Source organism: Lutra lutra, chromosome 1 (genome assembly GCF_902655055.1).
Source record: "Lutra lutra chromosome 1, mLutLut1.2, whole genome shotgun sequence".
NCBI lineage: Eukaryota > Metazoa > Chordata > Mammalia > Carnivora > Mustelidae > Lutra > Lutra lutra.
Genome location: NC_062278.1, coordinates 80,789,626 through 80,812,687, shown reverse-complemented (window position 1 = coordinate 80,812,687; position 23,062 = coordinate 80,789,626). Strand labels below are relative to the sequence as shown.

At 39.3% G+C, this 23,062-nt stretch overlaps 1 protein-coding gene across 4 annotated transcripts in view; it reads right to left on the bottom strand.

Moving 5' to 3' along the window:
- ARHGEF26 (Rho guanine nucleotide exchange factor 26) overlaps positions 1-23,062 on the bottom strand; it is a 124,543-nt gene that overhangs the window by 75,587 nt on the left and 25,894 nt on the right. For all 4 annotated transcript variants that reach the window (XM_047728463.1, XM_047728453.1, XM_047728478.1 and 1 more), the window contains 2 exons: positions 20,722-20,778; positions 17,142-17,302 (listed from right to left, as the gene is read on the bottom strand). In XM_047728463.1, coding sequence (XP_047584419.1) covers positions 17,142-17,302; positions 20,722-20,778 — 218 coding nt within the window. The remainder of the gene's footprint in view (positions 1-17,141; positions 17,303-20,721; positions 20,779-23,062) is intronic.

Sequence of the window (23,062 nt, the reverse complement as noted above, 5' to 3'; positions counted from 1 at the left end):
AACGGTGTCGTAAAGCCTTAACCATTTTTCTCAAATGTTGATTTTGGCTACTGTGTATGTGAAAATCGGTATAAACAAGGGCTAAATTATGATCCTTATGAGCACTTTACTTCAAAGTCAATATTAGTAAAACAGAGCCTATCCCTAACACAACAACATGTGAAGTTATAAAAACAGGTACCTTATTTCTGCAACAGATGCTTCTATAAAGCTAATATTGTCATGTAAATCAAATCACTAACAAATGACCAAACAAACAAAAAACACTGGATGGTTCATTCTGTAAAAAAGGCAGTTTGGGGATGAAAACGTTCCCACTTGGAAGATCTCTGTTCTCTGTGTCCGGATCTTAGGCTGGCCTGTCTTTAAAGACCTGTCTTTGCATTCAGAAAACAAATAAAACAAGGAAGAAACACCTATGTCCGACTGTCCCAGAGAAACTTAAAGGGCATCTTGCCATTTTGAATGAAGGGCTCAATCCCTCCTTTCTCCACTTGGCAGGAATGCCAATTACTCTGATAATCCTCTGAAAAGCCATGCTGAGACTAATGGGTTCTGAAGGTGCAGCCTTCACTCACGGCTCACACGGTGAGGTAACCCTACAGCCAGTGCTTCTGGTATAGAACTTGGCAACTCACAGACACAGTACAAAATATGGATCCCCAAAAGGATACCACAAGATTGAAGTCATTCTTAAGGTATGTTGATTTGTTTCCTTTATAAATATAGAAAGAAAGAAAAAAAAAAAAAAACAAGCTAGGTGCCACTTGGCTTCTGGAGTATACCATTCCCCTGGGTCTCCTATCCCCACCAGCTGCTCCTTCTCAGACTCCTTTGCTGGCCCCTCTCCCATCTTCCCAGTCTCTTAGCGTTGGAAGGTCCCAGGGCTTGGTGCTCAGCATTCACCTCTCTACCTCCATCATTTCCCCACTAACCTCACCCAGCCACCCTTGTCTGAAATTTCTTCTAAATGCCAACCACCCCCAAATATGTTTCCAAGCATCAACGTGCCAAATCCAGAATTACATACCTAACTGTCTATTCACCAGTGCCTCTCCAGGCATTACAGCCACTTCAAAAGGTACAGGGCATGTGGGACAAATAACCACTTAAAAACTCAACACTACAGTGAAAGGCAAAATTATGGAGACAGCAAAAAGATCGGTGGTTTCCAGGGGCTTGGAGAGAGAGAGGAAGGGATGAACAGATAGAACACAGGGGATTTGTGGGCCAGTGAAACTAACCTGTATGATACTATAATGGTGGATGTGTGTCCTTAAACATTTGTCAAAACCCATAGATTGTGCAACACCAAGAATGAACCCTAATGTAAACTAAGATTTTCAGGGGCGCCTGGGTGGCTCGGTGTGTTAAAGCCTCTGCCTTCGGCTCAGGTCATGATCCCGGGGTCCTGGGATCGAGCCCTGCATCAGGCTCTCTGCTCAGTGGGGAGCCTGCTTCCTCCTCTCTCTCTCTGCCTGCCTCTCTGCCTACCTGTGATTTTTGTCTCCACCTGTCAAATAAATAAATAAAATCTTTTAAAAAAAATAAAAATAAACTAAGATTTTTAGTGAAATGATGGGTCAAGGAAAGGCTGAAGAGTCAAAAGGGTACCACTCTAGAGGAAGGTATTGATGGTGAGGGAGGCTGGGTTTGTGGGAGGTCAGGGAGTATCTGGGAAATCTCTGTACTTTCCACTCAATTTTGCTGTAACCTAAAATTATTCTAAAAAATAAAGTACATTAAAACAACAGTAGTGAATGAGCTAAGTGAAGAGGGACGCCTGAAAGCTTATCACTCGATCTCTATTCCTTTGTTTCAGGGTATATTTACAGCATCCTAGCTAGAAGGGTTTATAATGCTCTTTCTAAAGATCTCCAGAGGAAGGAGGGTCCTTGGCATTAACCTTCAGGAGCACTGACATCAGCCCCTGGTTCATACTTCCATCAATGGAGTCCACAGGCACCCTGACTCTTCTCACATGGTTAAAAGTTAAGATGAGTTTTATGCAAGCTTCTTAACCCACCATGATCTCTTAGATCCCTCGACAGATCGTGTTTCCCCCAAGTCCTTCCTGGCTACTGGAGAAAGAGCTGCCCCATGGGAAAGACCTCACTCTCTAACCAGAACTAGTAGACTCCAGGCTACTCTTTTTCAGAGAGCAGGAAGCAAAATGACTAAAAGTCACACACCTTCCTGCCCACACCTGAATACTCACCATGTTCCTCTTCCAATTCTTCTCCCCTAGCAGCCCTCCAAAACTAGGAGACGGAAGTTTTCACCCTAGCTCTTGAGGAGGAAAAAAGAAAATAATCATCCCAGCTTGTATTTATAGAAGTAGTCACTGATTAGGGGTTATCTGATAATGAAGAATCACCCTCACAGCTGGCTAGCATCGATGCCTAATTTATCCTCCAAATTGAGAAACCTTTTGAGAGTGAAATGGGGCAATTAATAAGTACTCCTGAACAACTGAAATTATCCTGGGCAGATGAGAAGGCCCAATTATCCCAATAATTTAAAGACCACTCACTGAATACCAGTGACTATTCTGCCTTTCATGTACTGACTAATTTAATTTCCACAACAACCCAAGGAACCAGGTACTGTTATCTCCATTTTATGTATGTGGACCCTGAGGCACGATGATGTTAAAAAGCTTGCACAAGGTCACACAGGACACACACACAGAGGTAGAACAGGAACTAGAACCTGGGCCAACCGTTGACACTCATGGTTAGTCACCATGCCATACTGTAGGATGACTTTAGCGACATTCTAGAAGTATCACTCTTCACAGTGTTTTAGAACAAGCAATTAAATCTTAATCACAGTTCTTGGTAGTTCTGAATTATTTCTTTACTATGTAATTTCCTTTCTTTTACATCCAATTGAAATTACTCCTGATGTACTTAGGGTAGGGTAAGAAAAGATAAGCCCAACTAGAGCTGGCAAGGAGCTGGCCACTTAGGTTTATGTGTATTGTCGATTCTCATTATTCATGGTAGTTATGTTCTGCAAAGTTACTGTGAACATTGAGTTTGCAAATACTAAAACATTGTTCCTCGTGGAAATACAGGCTTAGCTTCCTCTAAGCCTCTGGTCACTGCATTTTCATCATTTGATCAATACATAACCTTGTTTTGTGTATGTCTTTGTTTAAAGATGTTTCATTTAATATTATTAATTCCCTAGCATTGAACTTGTGGCCAATAGCACCACAACTCATGCCTGACAAAGCTTATCTACCACATGCATTTTCTCCATAAGGCACAGGACAGCCTTCTTGAACGTAGAAACTCCAGATAGCAATTGCACACTTTATCTTGGGGGGAGGGGGATGACATTTTAAACAGCAAGAACGTCAAGCAAAAGGCCCACAAAAATGCAAAAAAAATGTGACATTAAATAGACTGCATGTCTGAATGACTGCAAAAGCACAGCAAGTATTAATTCTAGGTTACAAATACATTTTAGTGAGTAGCAGGCCAATCTGCCAATATGGAATCCACAAATAATGAGTATCAACTGAACATGTCACTCACAAAGATACCAAGCTCCCACAGCAGCCAAGAGTACAGAGATTCTGATACTGATGGGCAAATCTGAGTGCAAATCCCCAGCCAGACACCCAATGGTTGGGTGACTGCAGTAACTTACCTCCTGCTAAGCCTTCTCTTCTTATCTGTAAAGTACTCAGGTACTTTATACATACTCACCAAACCTTCTCTTCCTTGGGTCACATAATAGTAATTTTAGTAACTTTTCATCTTGAGTTTTATTTTCCATTTCTAATAATTTTTCACTACATGTTCTTTACAGAGCTAAGCCCCCAAATTTCTCATATGCTATGGAGTCAGGCTAAATATAGGAACCTGGTTCTAACTGCAAATGCAGAGGGATTGGTAGGCACACCGACTCTTCTCAGAGAGCCTAAATCTAAACCCCAAAGAGAGAAAAAAGGATGCAGGACAGTATATCTTGTCAATATGCTACCTCTTAGGAAAAGAGGGACAGCAAGAAACCACTCATATTTGCCTATATACTTGCTTGCAGAAATGCTGGCAGGAGAAACAAGACATCCTTCACAGCAAAAGAGGGTTGGGGGTAAGAGAATCAATGGGGATAGGAGGTCATGGAGGACATCTCTGTACATAAGTCCATACCATTGACAATGCTTGCACTTTTAAGTCATGTGCATATATGACTTATTAAAAACACAATGAAACAGCCTCTCCTATAAAACAATGAGTCAAGCAAGGGTAGAATCTGGGTTCTAGACTTAGCTCTGATTCTTATCAGCTCTGAGGCCTGGGAAACTCTAAGTTACAGACTGGGATAGATGGCCTCTAAGCTTACCCTCAAGCCCAAAAGTCCAGGGAAATGGTTTATTAATCGCAAAACAAAGTAAAAGTGTTACTCAAACTCACTGGTACCACAGCATTTACTACGAGGCACAGATTAATAGCAAGTGAGCCTAGATCTTAGTCAAGCTAATTATCAAACATGATTGGTAGGTTTTACAATGTCTATTTCCTACTTCAAATAAATCATCTGGACGTTTAAAAAAACAGGTGGCTCAGTGGGTTGGGCCTCTGCCTTTGGCTCGGGTTGTGGTCTCGGGGTCCTGGGATCAAGCCCTCATCAGGCTCTCTGCTTCCCGCTCTATCTCTGCCTGCTGCTCTGCCTGCTTGTGATCTCTGTCAAATAAATAAATAAAATCTTTAAAAAAAAAAAAAGAATTACAGAAATCTTAACAAAACTGAACATTATCTAAGAACATGATATAAAAGGGGTTTCTAATAAAGCATAAATCAGATGACTTTTCCTTAAGCTAGATAAACCGACAGTATCCAAATCCCCCAGATTTATAAATCACTCAGAAGTAAGGAAATTGAAGAATGATATATTCAAACTAGAAGCATATTTAGTATTTTGAACTGTGACAGAGACAACCCAGGCTCTCTTTTTTCTTTAAATAAAATCTTCATACTGTAGTTAAACGATCAATTTATAACATTACAGAAATGTTGGTTTCCTAAGCCCCATTCTATATATATCAGTTGCCCATTTAATGAAGTTACTTGCAAATATTAAATAATTAACAACATATGACTAGTATGGTATTTCTACATATAGTTAAAGACAAAATTGAATTATATGTGAATTAAAACATCTATTAAAGACTATTAATCTTAGGAGATTGATAAGGGAGCAAGAGGAAGGAAGAGTAACTAACGGTTAGAAAAGTCACTTTGCTGGTTCATGGGCCATCCTGAGTCCTGCTTTGAGGGGTTCTCAGGTTTCTGTTTCTCAGGTGCCTGTTCCATGTGTATTTACCCCATCAGATGACCAGGACAGGAATTATGCCTGTCCTATCTATTGTTACATTTCCAATGCCTAGCCCAAAATCTGGTACAGAGTAGGTGCTCTATAAATTATGCTGGGGGAAAAAAGATCTCATCCTAGCAATATTTTGATAAAAAATTTTATTAAAGAGGAAGATGTAATGCTTAAAAATCTCAAATTCACAGAAATGACTATTTCCCCAAGAAAATAAATTCCATTAACTCATATGGAACCATTCATTTAAAGTAGAAGAAAAAGAGAGGAAGCCCTGGCTTATTTGGGCAGTATAGGAAGAAAAAAGAAAATACCTAGTCCTATTTTTCAGTTAAGACTCTGGCTGTTTGACAAACTAAAAGAAAAGAAAATGGGTACTGGTGCATAATGACATGTGTAGTAAGCTACCATCCTATTAAAAAAAAAAATCATACTTGTATGTGCAAAGAACATTTCTGGAAGCTACAACAAACCCATTGGCAGAATTTAAATTTTTCACCATATATACATATTATTGGGGCGGGGGGGCTCTCAGCTACTCTTTCTTGGATTATAACAGAGTAGCCTCCTCCAGATGGATCCACATCTAGCCAGCCCTTATCAAGGGCATACACAGTTCACAGGGGAAAAGCAGTTATTTCAAATGGATCTAAGCAGTTCTAGACAAATTAAACTTTTACCTCGGCACACTTTGCCTACAACTGAATTCCAGGCTTGTTAGAAGAAATACATCCACTAAGATAATCAAAATGTTATGCCACGTTTTCATCAAAAATGGTGTTCAACAGTTTGCAGAGGAAAGGAAAGCAGTTATGCTTAGAAGGCCCTCTGCCCCATCTGTTTTTCATAGCTTGGATGTTGATGCTCAGAAAACCATTTTCACATATTATCTTATTAGCAGGTTATTCACATCTTTACTTCTTCTAGTCAATCTTTCCCACATTAAAAAACAAAATACTGGCAATGTGTACAGCTACATTTTTTCATACCATCCCCAACAGTCTTTTACCACATCCAGGCCCTAATGGAAGTCAGACTCCTGAGCCTAAGGGAATGTTTGCAAAGCCCACCCTCGTGAGACCAACTTTCCTAAATTCATACCACGAGAAGAATATACCGTCTAGCAAAAGCACTGGTAGGAATAAGTAATTCTCCAAGTGTGAGTTGGTGATAACAGACTCCCAAGCAGACAAGGACCTCAGGGCCCCAGTTTTAGATTCCTTAGTTAGTCTGATAAACATGAGCTCCATGCTGATGGAAAACTCACTTAACAGCTGATATGTGGAAGGATGAAGTGATCTGCCTACAGATGAGATTAGCATTCCTTACTCCAGTCTCAGGAGAGAGAAGTGTGATCAATAAGAACTGGTCTTCAAAATTAGGAATCAGTTCACGCCAAGAAGGTCTGCAATAAAACGGACAAAGGCAAGCCAAAATTTCTCCAGTTTGAACCTCTGAGCTTCCAAACATAGGGGTCTTGAAAGAGTCCAAAGGAATATGTTTTATTCAAAAATATGCAAGGGAAGAGTATTTTCAGTTTAAACACAGTTTTAACAGTTTTTCTCAGTTGAAAAGGATACTTAATAAGCAAAAAAGCAGAACCACCTAGTGTCTACCACCCAGAAATGTTAATAAAATGACATCCTGATCTCTGGATTTATTAGTAACTGATATTCTGATGTTCTAACTTAATCAAACTATATTCGGATAACAAAAATAGTTTTGTGTTAGTAAACTGGATATTGGCTAGAAAGACTGAAAAAGAAAAATTAAGGGATGGGCAAGGGTCCAACCGAAGGCATTTTAATACAGTGATCCCTACAGATGGCACAGACACAAAGCAAACCAAACTCTTCATTGATATTTAGTATGGTTTAAAACCTGCAAAACATGAATTCTCAAATGGCCCTACCAGATGCTCCAAAAATTAGAGAAAGGCCGCTAAATCTGTACTAGAGACTTCTAAAAAACAGTTTTCTTAAGGATCTTTCACTTCACATTACTTACTGAAATCCTAGCAAATAATTTCGTGGCTTAATCATTTCCGCTCTCTTTTCAATAGAATAGACCTCAAGTAAAATTTCAACTTATGAGAGTGGAAGATGTCCTGGAGAATATCTTCTTCTTAGCAGATTTTTCAAAGCTGTCTACATACATACGCAAATATATACAGAAATGGCACAACTATATATTGCACAAACATATACAGAAATACGTATAACGAAGCATTGTCCATCGACTATACACAAGATGCTAGAGAATCAGAAGTAGGAGCTCCAGGACGGGACAACTCCAGCAGATAAACACAAACACTGCTATTGTGCCCTGTTCTGCTCGTTCATATCACTTTTCTATGCTAGAAAAGAAATTCCAATGAACTCCCGATACAGAGACAGTTTTCTTGCTACAAAGGGACCTTTGTTTGCAACCCCCACAAGTGACAAGGTCAATCTTAGCCAATCTTGACATTTCTATGGAACCTTTCCACCAAATTTTTTTCTAAACTCAAATCATTTCCCGAAACCTTTTTGAAATCCAAAGAAAACACTGTATAGATAAAGTATCAGTTAGGTCCTTTGACAAATACCATTCATGATACACATTTTCCTCAAGAAATTTTTCTATAAACATGCTTATAAAATCTAAAGTCGCAAGGGTTGTATGATTTAATCCACATCCTTTAAAAATAGGCTAAGAATATGGTAATAATATACTGAATTAATATTTAAGACAGTATTCACCTGTCTACTTAGTATATAGAAAGTGATTTCAGATTTTTTAATAAAATCATATTTTCACAGCTTTTACACAAAGTTGACATTTTAAAAATTAAAATATTTTCCTGCAAGGTTGCTCAGTATTTACATTACCACCTAAGGAACAAAGAATTCTTTCATTTAAGTCCTAAGAAGGACTTGCAAACTCATTTTCTATGAAAGTTTACTTTGAAAACATTAGACTTTTCACAAAGCAGCAGCAAATAATCTGAATTTATTTAGTTCTTTTTTTTTTTTTTAAATCTGAAAGCACTTTCCAAACATGCATTTCATTTTCTTCCCCAAATCATAGTGAAAGCAGTTTGGGACTTTAACATAAACAATTTGGATGTCTTTTTAATTTTAATTGTATAGTTGCATGTTAGGGCTTCTGATAAGATATAAGTTATAGGACACTTTCATAATCAATTAACTCATACTGTCAACACGTCAACCACAGAGCCACATTCAGAGACTCTGGTCAAGACACTGGACAATATCTTTACTGGAACGATGACCACAGGGAAAGGACAAGATGACAGCTATGATGGGCCATGCACTGAGCAGTGTCAGAAAACCAGATGCTCTTTGCTTTTAAGGTCTCTACATTCTCAGAGGTCAAAGACATTCAAATATGAGATAAGAGTCTAAACACATTCTATGTCTAGTGGTAGACACCAAAAAGAGCAAATCCTAATTATTTTCCAGATAGGGAATCCCTAGCAGAGGCCTAAACTGAAATTTAGTTCTTTAGACTGAAACCTCAACTGCACTTAACATGTATGTGTAGTTCTGAAACAGTGGTCTTGGGGAATGTATACTGTAGAATCTAAAAAATAAATAAATAAATAAAGTCACTGGTTTCAATTCCATTTAAAAACGTGAATGACCTTAAGCCAATTCACGTGATTTGGGTCTCAATCCCCTTACGTGAAGCAGAGAAATGACAGCACTCCCCAGGACACTATAAGGGATTAAATCAGCTGAAATAAGAAAAGCCCTGGAAAAATACAGAACTGATGCCCAGGTGCTAATAATTAACACAGAGCATTTAAAGACAACATCTCACAATAAACGAGCAATCAGCAAGCTTAACGGAGCTTGCTTTTGAAATGTAATTCATCAACCATCCTCCTCATGCTCAAATCAAGTGCTAGCTTTAACTTGGCTAGATCACAACGTTTACATTAAAATCTTTTCCATCGGCCAGAAAAACTGTGTGGTCCTGCTTGTTTAACTCACAACTGGCAGAGTCAAAAGTCCATGTCATGTTTCAAAATCTCCAGCTGTAAATGTGATGCAGATGAAATACTGCAACTAAACCCCAGCCATTGTTTCTTTTTCCAAAGCTCTACCCCCTCCTTTAAGATTGATAACAGCTAATGACTAAGCTTGGTAACACTTTCATCTGTCCCAAGCAGGAGCATTGTCCAAGTTTAAATCTCCATGTGACAACTCAGAATCCACAGACTCTTGGAACTTGCAAAAGCAAAGCAAGAAGGAAAAAAGCATGTAGTAGCCCCAAACGTCTGCAAAAACTAACCAGGAGAACGGCCTCATTGGCAGCTGGAGCATGTCAGGGCCTGTTTGGAAGTACTGGTTCAAGGAATCGACTGCTTGCAAGGCAAACCCCAGGCTGAGAGGAAGCAAACAGCTCACACTTTATGGTGAGGGAAGAATCCATTTATCTGGACTTCATTCAACGTCAAAACGAAGGTGGTTGTTAGAATGCCGTTAAGACACGCCACAACAACCTTTAAAAACAAACCCATGCAAACCACTGTGCTAGATACTGTAAAACAAGACCTGTCCTTTAACCTAGTCCTGGAACAATGCCAGCAAAGGCAAATATAGAGGCGACATCATTCAAAAGTCATTACATAAAAAATCCAGACACATTTCAGAGTGCCAGGCAAGAGGATCAAAAGCACAGTGATATTATCAACAAAATCACTGCCCCTTGAGAGCTTACCTACTGTGGTGCTAAGTATTATCTCCTTTAATTCTCATACCAACCCTAAGAGGCTAGATAAGCTATGGTCCCCATTAGAGAGAGGAAGAACTAAGATTGAGACAGAGTAAGTATTTGCCTACCACAGTGCTAAAAAGATATATTCTTCAAAGCTTGAGGCTTTACATATTTGTGCTGTAATCTTCAACTTGAGGCTTCCTACGAATCTTAATAATGGTAATTGTAGTAATAATGTATTTAAACACAATAAAAATTTTTAAAAATAAAAAAACAAAAATAGTGTTCATAAAAATTCTAAAATATTACTTAACTCAAACTAATGCCAATTGCCATCTGACAAAAACAGAGTGAAGTCTATCCATACACCTGGTGACCAGTATCCCAAAAGGAGAGTGGGGCCTCAAGGTGTCAGCTCTCACCTCATTTCCTATGCTACAGTCCCCCCCTCACTTGGGCCTGGCTTTCTTGGTCCGGAGTCCTTTTATTTCTCCCTGCTGCTGGGTGAAGCAGGGTACCATCCAGCTGTGTAGTGCTGAAGGGCGGGGGCGGGGGGGGTCTGGGTTCCACTTCTCACACCGGATTTCACAAAAATTTTTTTAGTCATACTTTTACTCCAACGTCATCACTTCCTGCACCTTCCAGAGGTTCTAGGGTTTAAATCTGGTTCTTTCTTGGCTTTCCTCAGTACCTGCTTAGAGTTAGCCTTCCCAGGTTGCCTGAAATAGTTGCTAAGAGTCCATCTGTTTTCAGGAACCAAAACACGGCTGCTCTTGTCTCTTTTCTTGTGGTTGTCATTGTTGTTGTTGTTTAATCCTTGGGGGTTTATGCATTGACTATCCTATCGTTTTTGTGGGATTTCAAAAGGGAATAAACTGAAGAGCATGTGTCTCAGCAGTCTTCTTAAACGGGTGGCATCAGTTACAAAGACTTTTTATAAAGACTTCAGACCCATTGCTTTTCCACAGTCTTACCTGAAAGGACAGGGACTATTATTCAGACAGCTATTGTCTTTCTTCCCTCACTTGAAAGGATACTTAAATAAAAACTGCTTATTTCTTTTACTATTACCCCAGATACCAGTTATTGATAAATGCTGAACAATGTGGACTAAAATATTCATGAATTTCAAAACGATTTCTTCATTTATTTATCTCAGGACAAAGAAAAAGTCAAAGCATGTCATAAAAAGTGGCTTCTGAGGGTCACTGTCTTTCAACTACCAGCCGAAGTTTCGTTTTAAAAAGGAAACTTTTTTGTTACATGAAGAGAAAGAGGGCAGTTGCTTTATTTACCAAAGAGTCTGTGGTAAACTTCTGTTACCTACTGGGGCACCTGGGTGGCTCAGTGGGTTAAAGCCTCTGCCTTTTGGCTCGGGTCATAATCCCAGGGTCCGGGGGAGCCTGCTTCCCCCGTCCCCTCCCCACCTGCCTCCCTGCCTACTTGTGATCTCTGTCAAATAAATAAATAAAATCTTAAAAAAAAAAAAAAAAACTTCTATTGTCTACTGAGTAAGACAAGAGTATCTGTTAATAAAAAACAGTGTCAACAGCCAATACTTAAGGTTCTACAACATGAAGAGTTCCATATTCTCTGGCCTAGTTAAATTTAATGTTTTTCTTTTAAATTTTAGCCTTAAAAATTAGTCGGGAAAACAAAATTCTATCCAAAGTTTCCTGTTAACTCATTAAAGCTTAGAATTTTTAATTACCAAGTAGGAAACATACTTTACAATGCAGATATGCTGTAGCATTATTTGAAATACAAAGTTTTTGAAATACAAAGTTTTTGAAATACAAAGTAATCTCACAGAATAATATGAAAGCATATGCATTAGAACGGTATTTAGTGTCACATGATACTTTAATTTCAATATAATCTGATTAAAATCAGGAAAAAGAATCTTCTGTGGGAACAAGTGCTGGGTATTATTTTATACATTTATTATTTTTATAATTTACTCTTCCATGCAAGGCAGAAACTGAAAAGTTTGGCATCAGCTGCTCATTACAGGTTGGGAACAAATTCAGTTCCTTAGGACACAAAAGCACATTGATGGATATTTTTATTTTACTCTGCAGAAATTGAAGACAGCAGAGTTTTAGCTTTAAAATTCCTTCCTAGGGGCGCATGGGTGGCTCAGTGGGTTAAAGCCTCTGCCTTCGGCTCAGGTCATGATCCCAGGGTCCTGGGATCGAGCCCCGCATCGGGCTCTCTGATCAGCAGGGAGCCTGCTTCCCTTCCCCTCTCTCTGCCTGCCTCTCTGCTTACTTGTGATCTCTGTCTACCAAATAAATAAATAAAATCTTTAAAAAAAAAAAAGGAGTTTAAAAAAATAAAATAAAATTCCTTCCTAAAGAAATACGCTGTTTTAACTTTGCAATGGGAAAAAGAAAAGCATGTTGCAAAGTTCTTTAGCAGACACCAGGGAGGGAAACAAAACTCTTTCTCACCAAGTCCTCAAGACTCCATGTTCCAAATACTCAAGTCCTCGCTCTTAGATCCTCCCCCAGTTTCCCTTCGTGTCTGGCTACATTGCTGTCACATCAAATCTGTCAGCATCTTCATCGCCTCTCTCTTTCTTTTTTCTTTTTTTTTTTAAGGTTTTATTTATTTGAGAGAGACAGAGAGAGAATGAGAGAGAGACAGAGAGAGAGCATGAGAGGGGTAAGGGTCGGAGGGAGAAGCAGACTCCCCACTGAGAAGGGAGCCCAATGCGGGACTTGATCCCAGGACTCCAGGATCATGACCTGAGCTGAAGGCAGTCGCTTAACCAACTGAGCCACCGAGGCGCCCCTTCACCTCCTCTCTAATGCAAACACCATGCTGTCATCTCCTGGACCACCACAGCCATCTCCTACTGGATCACTCAAGGTTTCCACACAACCTTCAGGAAACCATAAAAACACCTCAGCAGAGCACACAAAGGCCTGCGTCATCTGTTCTAACCCTCTCCTTCAATTCTCACTGGGCTCCTTAAGCCCACAATCTCCAGAGCGACCCATACCCATGCATTTCAGTGACCCATATGGGCTGGAGGATTCCTATGCACACACGCTGAGGATGTTCCACCAACCAGCACCCATCCCTGAGGACCAACATTCACTGTGTGGATGCCATCAGAAATGCTCTAGAACCCAGGGGTCTTGCAGAATCAGAGGTTCCACAAGTGTTGACTAAAGTGAGCAATTCTTTATAAAGAAAAGAATTTAGTAGGGACACACCACTGATAAGCACTCACACCCAGCATTAGAATGATCTCGTACACTTTCATACGGTTTCAGTATGATCTGCCTGCTTTCATATAATGTCTTCTTACACAGAAAGGCTTCTCAGTGTTATTCATCAGCAAGCAGTGAAGACCCAGAGCCACTATAAAGGGGACCAGATGTCACACTGTTGAATCCACAAAGCTGAATATCGAGCGTTTTCTGACCTCACTCTATTCTAAATATCCCATCCCCTCTGACTACAATTTTTCCTTAGGGGAAAGTACAACAATGAACATAGTCTTCACTAGGCCACCTTGAACAATGCCATGCCAACGCCTCCATAACCACTAATTTAAAGATTTTTTTTTTTTTTTTATTTGACAGAGAGAGAGAGAGAGGTCACAAGTAGGCAGAGAGTCAGGCAGAGAGAGAGAAGGAAGCAGGCTCCCTGCTGAGCAGAGAGCCGGAAGCAGGGCTCAATCCCAGGACTCTGGGATCATGACCTGAGCCGAAGGCAGAGGCTTTAACCCACTGAGCCACCCAGGCGCCCCCATAATCACTAATTTAAACACCCATTGTTTGCTTTATTCAACATTTTATGTGGCATTTTCTTCCGACTGGAAATTCTTTTTTGAGGTAGCACATTAAGTAGTTATCACTTGAGAGTCTTCTAGAGACCAAATGCTCGAAGTTCAGCAAGGAGGCATTATATCATGCGATGAGCTTTGCAAATCTGAGCATTCTGAATTTTTAAAATACTGTGTCTAAAATGAGTGTCTGAAACTAAATCAAATAAACTTTTAGAATCTGTTTCTATGATACAGACATCAGATTCTCATGTAGAAGCTGAACATTCTTAGTTGAAATATATTATAACAGAGATCAAGTATCACATAAGGCAGCTATCCAAATTAAAACACTGGGTAGCTCAGTCAGTTAAGCATCTGACTCTTTTTTTTTTAATCTTTCTTTTTTAAGATTTTATTTATTTATTTGACAGATGGAGATTACAAGTAGGCAGAGAGGCAGGCAGAGAGAGAGGGGGAAGCAGACTCCCTGCTGAGCAGAGAGCCTGATTAGGGGCTCGATCCCAGGACCCTAAGATCATGACCTGAGCCAAAGGCAGAGGCTTAACCCACTGAGCCACCCAGGCACTCCTAAAAAGTTTTCATTTCTGTACTGGCTTATATAGTAAAACGGTATTCTGGACATTTTTGTTTATTTTTTATTTTTAAAACAAAACTCAAAATTCTTGAAATCCATTTAAAGATAAAAAAAGAAACATCTTTTGTATTTTTACCTTGTTTTTACTTAAAAAGCAGTTTTTTTTTTCCAAACATTTTTTTATTTATTTCAGAGAGAGAGAGAAAGAGAGAATGGGAGGGAGGAGCAGGAGCAGAGAGCCTGCTTCCCCCTCTCTCTCTACCTGCCTTCCTGCCTACTTGTGATCTCTGTCTGTCAAATAAATAAATAAAATCTTTAAAAAAAAAAAAGAAATGAAAACTTTTTAATAAAGTCATAAACAATTTAAATTTTGTAAAAGATTGAAATTAAGATAAAATTTTAATCTATAATTTAAATAAGTTATTTCAGGGTTAACCAGGCATAGATTTTTCAATCCCTATTTGGTAAATACTTCAGGGGGTGAGGTTTAGCAACCTGCTCAAGATCAACCAACTACCAAAAGAAGAAGCGACTGTTCAAGGCCAGGCACCCGTGAACCACACTGATGGACAAGCCGTGCTGTCAGGTCCCAAAGCCTTAAGGACCCAAGGCAGCCTCTGTTCAAGAACTGTGGTTACAGTTAATGAAAGGCCTTCTCTGGAGTCATTTGTATACTGCAGGAAGCCGACTGATGCCCACACAATTCACAGCACAATTTCGTAGCGGCGTAAAAACACGCCACTGTGGTTTTTTGAAAACATATTCTTATTAAAATCATGACTTACATTTTATAGTTATCAAAACAGTAAAAATTCTTGATAGCTGTGTATCTAATACAGAGCTTCGTTTCTGTAGATCAACCAAAGCACGAGTTAAAATGAAAGAGACTCCTTCTGGGGCACCTGGGTGGCTCAGCGGGTTAATCCTCTGCCTTCAGCTCAGGTCATGATCTCAGGGTCCTGAGATCGAGCCCCGCATCGGGCTCTCTGCTCAGCAGGGAGCCTGCTTCCTCCTCTCTCTCTCTGCCTGCCTCTCTGCCTACTTGTGATCTCTGTCTGTCAAATAAATAAATAAAAATCTTTAAAAAAAAAAAACAAAAAACGAAAGAGACTCCTTCTGAAATAGGAATACATTTCAAATAGGGACATATCATTGAAGCCTCTTGCTCTGACCTCTTCACGGAGGGAGAAAAGAGATTTTCATTTCTCTTACTGAAACTAGAAAGACTGATACCAAAAGGACCAGTAGGCTGAACACAAGGAACAATCCAGCTTCTAAACAAGGAATCCCAAGTGGTGGTATGTGCCACCAGTGTTCCCGAAGGCCCAGTGGGTCCTCTGACCCTGTATTTTTAAGTATCCATGTCAATATCAAGATTGCCAGGATCTCCTCCTGTAGTGGCAGCTAGCTTCTGACCTTGTGCCACTATCATGGAAATTTGAAGATCTGGTTGATCTGACCACAAACCCCAGCTCTCTGAAGTAGCCCCAACTGACATGTTAACCTGTTTGCCATGAATGTCCCATCTTGTAAGTTCTAAAGGAAGGTCTACCTGCACACAGTGATGGAGCCAGCAGGCAGGAACATGTTATCATTCCTGGCTGCTTGGCTCTGCTCTCATGTGACAAATAAGCAAGGTCCAAATTTGCAAAATATTTCCAGATACTCACCCCTGGGACAGATCCAATTGTCGTAGCCCTAGGGCTTATACAATATGCAGGCCCACCAAGAAAGAAATGAGGCACAAAAGCAGATATTTAAGAGGTACCTTTGCAAGTGAGAAACCTTGAAGCTTAAGCTTCACTGATTATATGGTAAAGGTAACTTTGACCCAATGATATAAAATTGCCAATATTCGACCACTTTGATCTACCAAAATAGCAACTTAGGATGGCTCAATGGATCACACTGATGGCATAGGGCTCCCGTATCGGCTCTGCGGTTCACTCAGAAGAATATAAGAGCTCACTACTGGTATATAAACTAAGATTCCTATGCTTATTAAAACTGATAAGGAAAATTCACCTCAAATGGTGCTTATGGAATGCTAGATAGGGAAAACCTAAGGTAACCACGGTGGTCACTGTGACTACATTTTCAAAATAATATTTACATAGATGAACAAAAAATACAAAAATGTAAACAAAAATAATTTTTGTATTTGAATGGTACTACCATGAGTTATTTTCCCTCACAACCAAAGGTTGTTCTATTATCCATGTATTTTTATTGTTTTTTTTACTTTTCTTTTATTGTGTTATGTTAGTCACCATACAGTACATAATTAGTTTTTGATGTAGTGTTCCAAGATTCATTGTTTCCAGTGCTCCATGCAATACGTGCCCTCCTTAAAACCCACCACCAGGCTCACTCATCCCCCCGACTCCTTCCCCTCTAAAACCCAAATAATTTAAAAGGAAGAAGAGGACAAGTGTGAGGAGAAGAGGCAGGGATACAGAAGGAGTGAGAGACCTCAGATGTAACTGTCTGTGGTGACAATTCATTACACACTTGCCATCCGTCTATACATCAACAACCCGAAACATATCTTGAACTTTATTTCAAGGGATCAAGATAAAAGCCAACCAAATCAATGAGAGACCTTATATTTCTAAGGGTCTTCCCTTTGAGATAACATAGATCTTTGTTAGTAAGGAATGTCTCAGCATGACCAAAGGCCAACTAAGATGAACTTACTTTTTGCTTGCCTCACAGACATCCGTAATGTTGGAGAAAAGATGATGACTCTCTGTTTTGGTCATTGTATCACTCAGTTCTTTAGAATTTTTAAACATTCGTATCAAAATCTCCAAGCTGAGTAAATAGGAATGTTCAGAGGATATGACTTCAAAGATAGCCTGGTATGAAGGAAAAAGAAATGTATTATTAATACATTAATACTGTGATTGAAGAACTAAATGTAGCTTTCATAATTCTCCTATAAAAATAACATATCTTGAAAAGCATAAAAAGATAAGCATGAGGAAAAATGCCTCACCAAACTACTGTCTTTTTTATCTAAGGCACATAAACCTCAAGAAATAGAGTCACTGCCCACAGTGTAAAAATGAAAAAGCGAAAGCATTTAGGTGACCTGAGATTGCATCCTGAAGTCATGCTTTGTCAAGTAGAATCTATGGAAGGAAAGCTAGGGCACATCATAAAACCTCAGTGTGACATTAATTAACCTTTGGAGTCATCTCTTCCAGGTCTGTTTTCAAAGTATGTTGCTCTGGGACACGAAGGATTTATAGACATCACTTGGGATCCCGAGAACATTTTCACAAATACATTTCTTCGCTCTCCTCCTAAGCGGGCCCCCCTTCTCTAACCCATATTTTAATCCAACAAATTTGCAGTCAATTACAGCAAAGAGTCTGGGTGTAGCAGAAGAGCCTGACTGTATCTATCCTCAAAAGGTTATCAGGCACGGGAATTCTTTTACATTAAACTCATACAACTGAAAGTGATTCTGTTCATTTAACAAGACACCTGCTCTGCTCCGGTCACTATCTCAAGGAGTGAAGAAATGCAGAAATGCGTGGTGTCAGGCACACAGTCGTTTACCTGATAAGTGTTCATTAATGTTAAAAAGCCTGGGGCACCCGGGTAGCTCAGTGGATTAAAGCCTCTGCCTTCAGCTCAGGTCATGATCCCAGTGTCCTGGGATCGAGCCCCGCATCAGGCTCTCTACTCAGCGGGGGGCCTGCTTCCCTGCCTCTCTCTCTGCCTGCCTCTCTGCCTACTTGTGATCTCTGTCTGTCAAATAAATGAATAAAATCTTAAAAAAAAAAAAAAAGATAAAAAGCCAACCCACATATGTAGGCACCAACGACCTGTGTAAGGAATTCACCTAGCTCCCTAACAGATTCAACTTCAGATCCTCCAAGAATGGCAACACAGGGATTCCTCCTCAGGTAGGCATGGTCAATACCCACACAGGCCAGAGAGACACATCCTTCCTAGATCTCTTCCTGGTAACACTGTGATCTTCACCTTGGCCTCCAGGGCTCCTCCCCCCTCAAGCCCTTGGCCCAGAAGGCACAGGAGATTCTTCCCTTAAGTCCCAGTGCTATGGCTGAAGCTGGGTGGAGGCAAGTAGGCACAGCCAAGTGGACCCCCCAGCTGCTGGTAAGTGGTCCATATTTTGTAAGTCAGGTTAATGGTGCCAGTCTCAATGTTCATCTCCATTTCAGCATCTATAAGCTTTAAAGGAAGTCTTACTTAAATGTGCTAGTCTAGCTTCAGTCATGTTCCAGGGACTTAAATGACATAATCATCTAATGAGTAAATGGTAAGAACATGAAGAGTCTCACTTGACCTGTATCTTGTACAATTCTATCCAATAAACACAATTATCCCTGGGAAATGTAGTGCAAACTGAAGAAAACAGTCACTTCCTGACCAAAAACAGTGGATGTCACATTGTTGATAGATACGACACCCTGAATGACAAAATATTTTCAAAAGCAAAGGCTTTTGTAATCAAATGCAAAACACTAAGATTTAAACAAAAAGACTGCATGAACTACATAGAACAGATCACATGAAAAGATGATTAAGTAGTAGTTTAACATAATAGACTTACTTTAATAACTGTTAGCGCATCCTACAATAGAACCATCAACTACTTAAAAGCAAATTGGGTCAAACTTTCTAAAAACAGCTATACAGGAATTGAAAGGAACCGTGAAGTTAGATTTGCTGCTGTCATTAGTTTTTTTAATATCACAAATCTGAATATTTTCAAAATGTAAAGGAAATAAGTATGTTCAAACAGAAAAGATCTAAAAGAATACAGGGATTAGGACCCTGGAGTAGCTCTTGAATTTGTCCACAAACATTATTTATGCTGCAGTGTTAACAATGAAGAAAAAAACATACCACCTACTGTCTAAAATTTGGACAAAACATTTTTTTTAAGGTGGTATTTATACAGTGGAATACTATATGGTGGGTTGAATGAATGATCTGGATTAATATACATTAACATAGACAAATCCCAAAACTGGGCTGAGTGGCAAAAGTAAAGAAAAAATATGTTCAGAATCATCACTCATCTACATTTTAACACTCACATATCACACAAAAATATGTACATAAATATATGTAATACATAATTTAAAAACATAGATTCGGGGGTACCTGGGTGGCTCAGTCGATTAAATGTCTGCCTTTGGCTCAGGTCATGATCTCAGGGACCTTGGATTGAGCCCTGCATCAGGCTCCCTGCTCAGCAGGGAGTCTGCTTCTCCCCTGCCCCTCCCTGCCACTTGTGCATTTTCTCTCTCTCTCCCTCAAATAAATAAATAAAATCTTAAAAAACAACAACAACAACAAAAAAACCCACACAGATTGGATAGGTACACATCAATTCATAATTATAGTTGCCTCTGGGGAGTTAAGGAAGGAAATAGCACCAAGGAGAACATAGGACTTCTACTTTACTGAAAGTCTTGTTTTCTTTAAAAAATATGAGGAAAAAATTATAAATGTAATACATTTGTTAATTCTCAGTGATGGGTACACCAATATTATATACTATTCTGTTTTTTTAAACTTAAACAAAAAATGACAGTATAAGTTCTCTTTATTTTTTTTATTTCATGCCAATAAAATAAAAATATAGTGCATGTCCTTTGTGCAATTTACAGGCATGTATACACATAAATGTAGTAATATGCAAACAGGAGAAAAGTGTTTTTAGAATTTCACTACCTTATTAAAATGAGTAATTTCCCTAAATAGCATTTATTTAAACTTCAAGTTGTATAATCCTATTACTATCTGTTTTATTTTTTATTAAGTAAACCTTTATTCTGGTATAATTTTAGATTTATTGAAATCTTGCAAAGAGGGAACAGAGCTCCTATTTCTTCATCCAGCTTCCCCTAACCAGGGCACATGACATAACCATGGTACATCACATTTTATCTGTAGACAAACGTACATACTATACTCAGATTTTATCAGTTTTCCCACTAATATCCTGTTTCAATCTGGGATCTAATATCTCTTTCATTTTTCAACATACTTCTTCCAGTTTCAATACTTCGACTAGGGGCTTTGTTGTTTAAGCTAAAATGACATTAAGGTGTTTTAAGTTTTCTTTCCTGGTTCTTAGATGTAGTTTTATTTGACAATGAACACATACCTCTTAACGCAAAAAGAACAAAATGAATACGTTTTCAAAAGAAAACACTGAACCAGTGCACACAGTAGGTGAAAGCACTCACTCTTTGGAGCTTTAAAAGTATCCGCTCAGTAGAAAACATACCTCCTGCCTCTTTCTTTCCTCTTGGCTAACTGTCTGTGATAATCCATTTCTTTTCACCTAGAGGAAAAAGCAAAATAAAGTTGAGCTCATTTACTTCAACAACTTATTATGTAACGCATAATTCCATGCCCTTTGAGAAATGAATTATAGGAAATTATGCAAAATGTGTGAATTCAGCACATATTAATTTGGGGGCCCCTCAAATAATAATTAATCACAATAATAAATTAGCATCAATACAAAAGAACTGCAAAATGTCTAGAACACTATCCCATCAGGTTGTGCTAACCTTTCCTAGTCTTAGGTCTAGATATTCCTAAAATGCTTATCAAATTAATTTCCCAAATCATAAATGAAGAAATCTAACAATAAAGAAAGTGAAGCCACCCCTCCTGAGAGTTTACTGCCCTGGATCACACATTGAAAAAGCAACTATAATACAATTTTTCACCCAGACTCCACGGAATACCTGTGCTCGCCATAGCAACACAAGCAAACAGGAAAAAAAGACCCCTTTGCCCCAGTTTCAGCATTCTTTTCAGCACAGTGACACTTGACAAAGAAGAGAACGCCTGGGTGGTTCAGTCCATTGAATGCCAGAAGGACTCTTGATTTCCGCTCAGGTCATGATCTCAGGGTCCTGAGCCCTGTATCAGACTCTGCACTCAGCCAGGAGTCTGCTTGAGATTCTCTCTCTCCCTTTCCCTCTGCCTCCCACACTGCCTCACATGCTCTCTCTCTCTCAAAACTAACTGATTAATTTGGCAAAGAAGGATGTTAACCTGATAGTCTTTGGAGAAACAGCAATACCCACAAGAACCAAGAATACCAGTACCATACTTGGAGTAACACAGTTGTACCACTGGCTGAACCACTGCAAGCTCTACCTAAATTACCACACATTTTTATTTGATTACTGCAGTGCCTACCATTATTCAACTTTTTTTTTTTAAAGATTTTATTCATTTGTGAGAGAGAGAGAGAGCGCATGCACACACACACAAGCTGGGGGAGGGGCAGAGGGCGATAAGGAGCAGACTCCCCACTGAGCAGGGAGCCTGACGTGGTACTCGATTCCAGGACCCTGGCATCATGACCCAAGTCAGAGGCAGATGATTAATCGACTAAGACACCCAGGTGCTGCACATGATTCGGCTTCTAAACCAGAGTGGAGGCTCTGTGCTTAACAGAACAGCATGAAAGGGGAGAGTCCTCCCCCTTTGTGAGAAACTAGTAACAATAAAATATAACTCAGGTCTTTAAACAGTTATAAAAAGCACAGCGATCTGGACGCCTGGGTGGCTCAGTTGGTTGAGCGTCTGCCTTCAGCTCAGGTCATGGTCCCGGGATCGAGTCCCACATCAGGCTCCCAGCTCCATGGGGAGTATGCTTCTCCCTCTGACCTCCCTTCTTGTGCTCTCTCTCACTCTCAAAATAAATAAATAAAAATCTTAAAAAAAAAAAAAAAAAGCACAGCGATCTGATATCCACCATCCTCCATTTAAAAATAAATATGCTTCCCATAACAGCTGGAAATTCCTCTTCTTTCTCCTTAGAAATCAAATTTCTATGTCAAAATTTTCCTCCAAAATTTCCTAATGTAATTCTATCTGTTAGGGTATCTTATTAATCACCCTAGCATACCCTGATGCAAAATACATTTTTCAACTCAATTTTCTAAAATTTCCTGTGACCACTGAGCTAAGTATAAAAGAGACTCTTCTGGATTATATGATCACCATGAATATCATTAATAAACTGTGACCAAAATAACACAGTAACTTCCGATTTTAATGCATCAGTCTCTAAAAGTAAATTTTATGGAGAATGACACTCTTAGTAAGGTGAGGATTTGTGGTGGCTTCGTTAAGAGGCTTCACGGAAACCAATATTTTTAATTGACCCCCCATATCTTGTACCCCAGTGGACTAGCACCTTGGAACAAAGCACCACACTAAGATTTGAAATGGGTAAGAGGAACATCTTTCTTCAGTAAAATTGTAAAAAGGACAAATGTGAGAGGAGACTGGAAAAAACGCTGGGGTAACACTGAGCACACGCAGTCTCAGTTTTGGAAAGGAAGATACCCGGAACATAAAGATTGAAAAAATGTATCCTTAAAATGATCCCTGTCCACTTTGCACGGTCTTCATGAATCCCCTGTGGTGTAAACCTTAGTTTGAAGACCGTGGGAGCATAGGACCCTACATTGTGCTGTCATGGAAATGAGAACATATGGTATGGTCTCTATCCTAACTTTCGGAAAAGAACAGAAAGTAGTACAGTAGTATAGAAAGAGTCCTAAATCGGTGGTAAAATCAGCGATCATTTATGGAACATT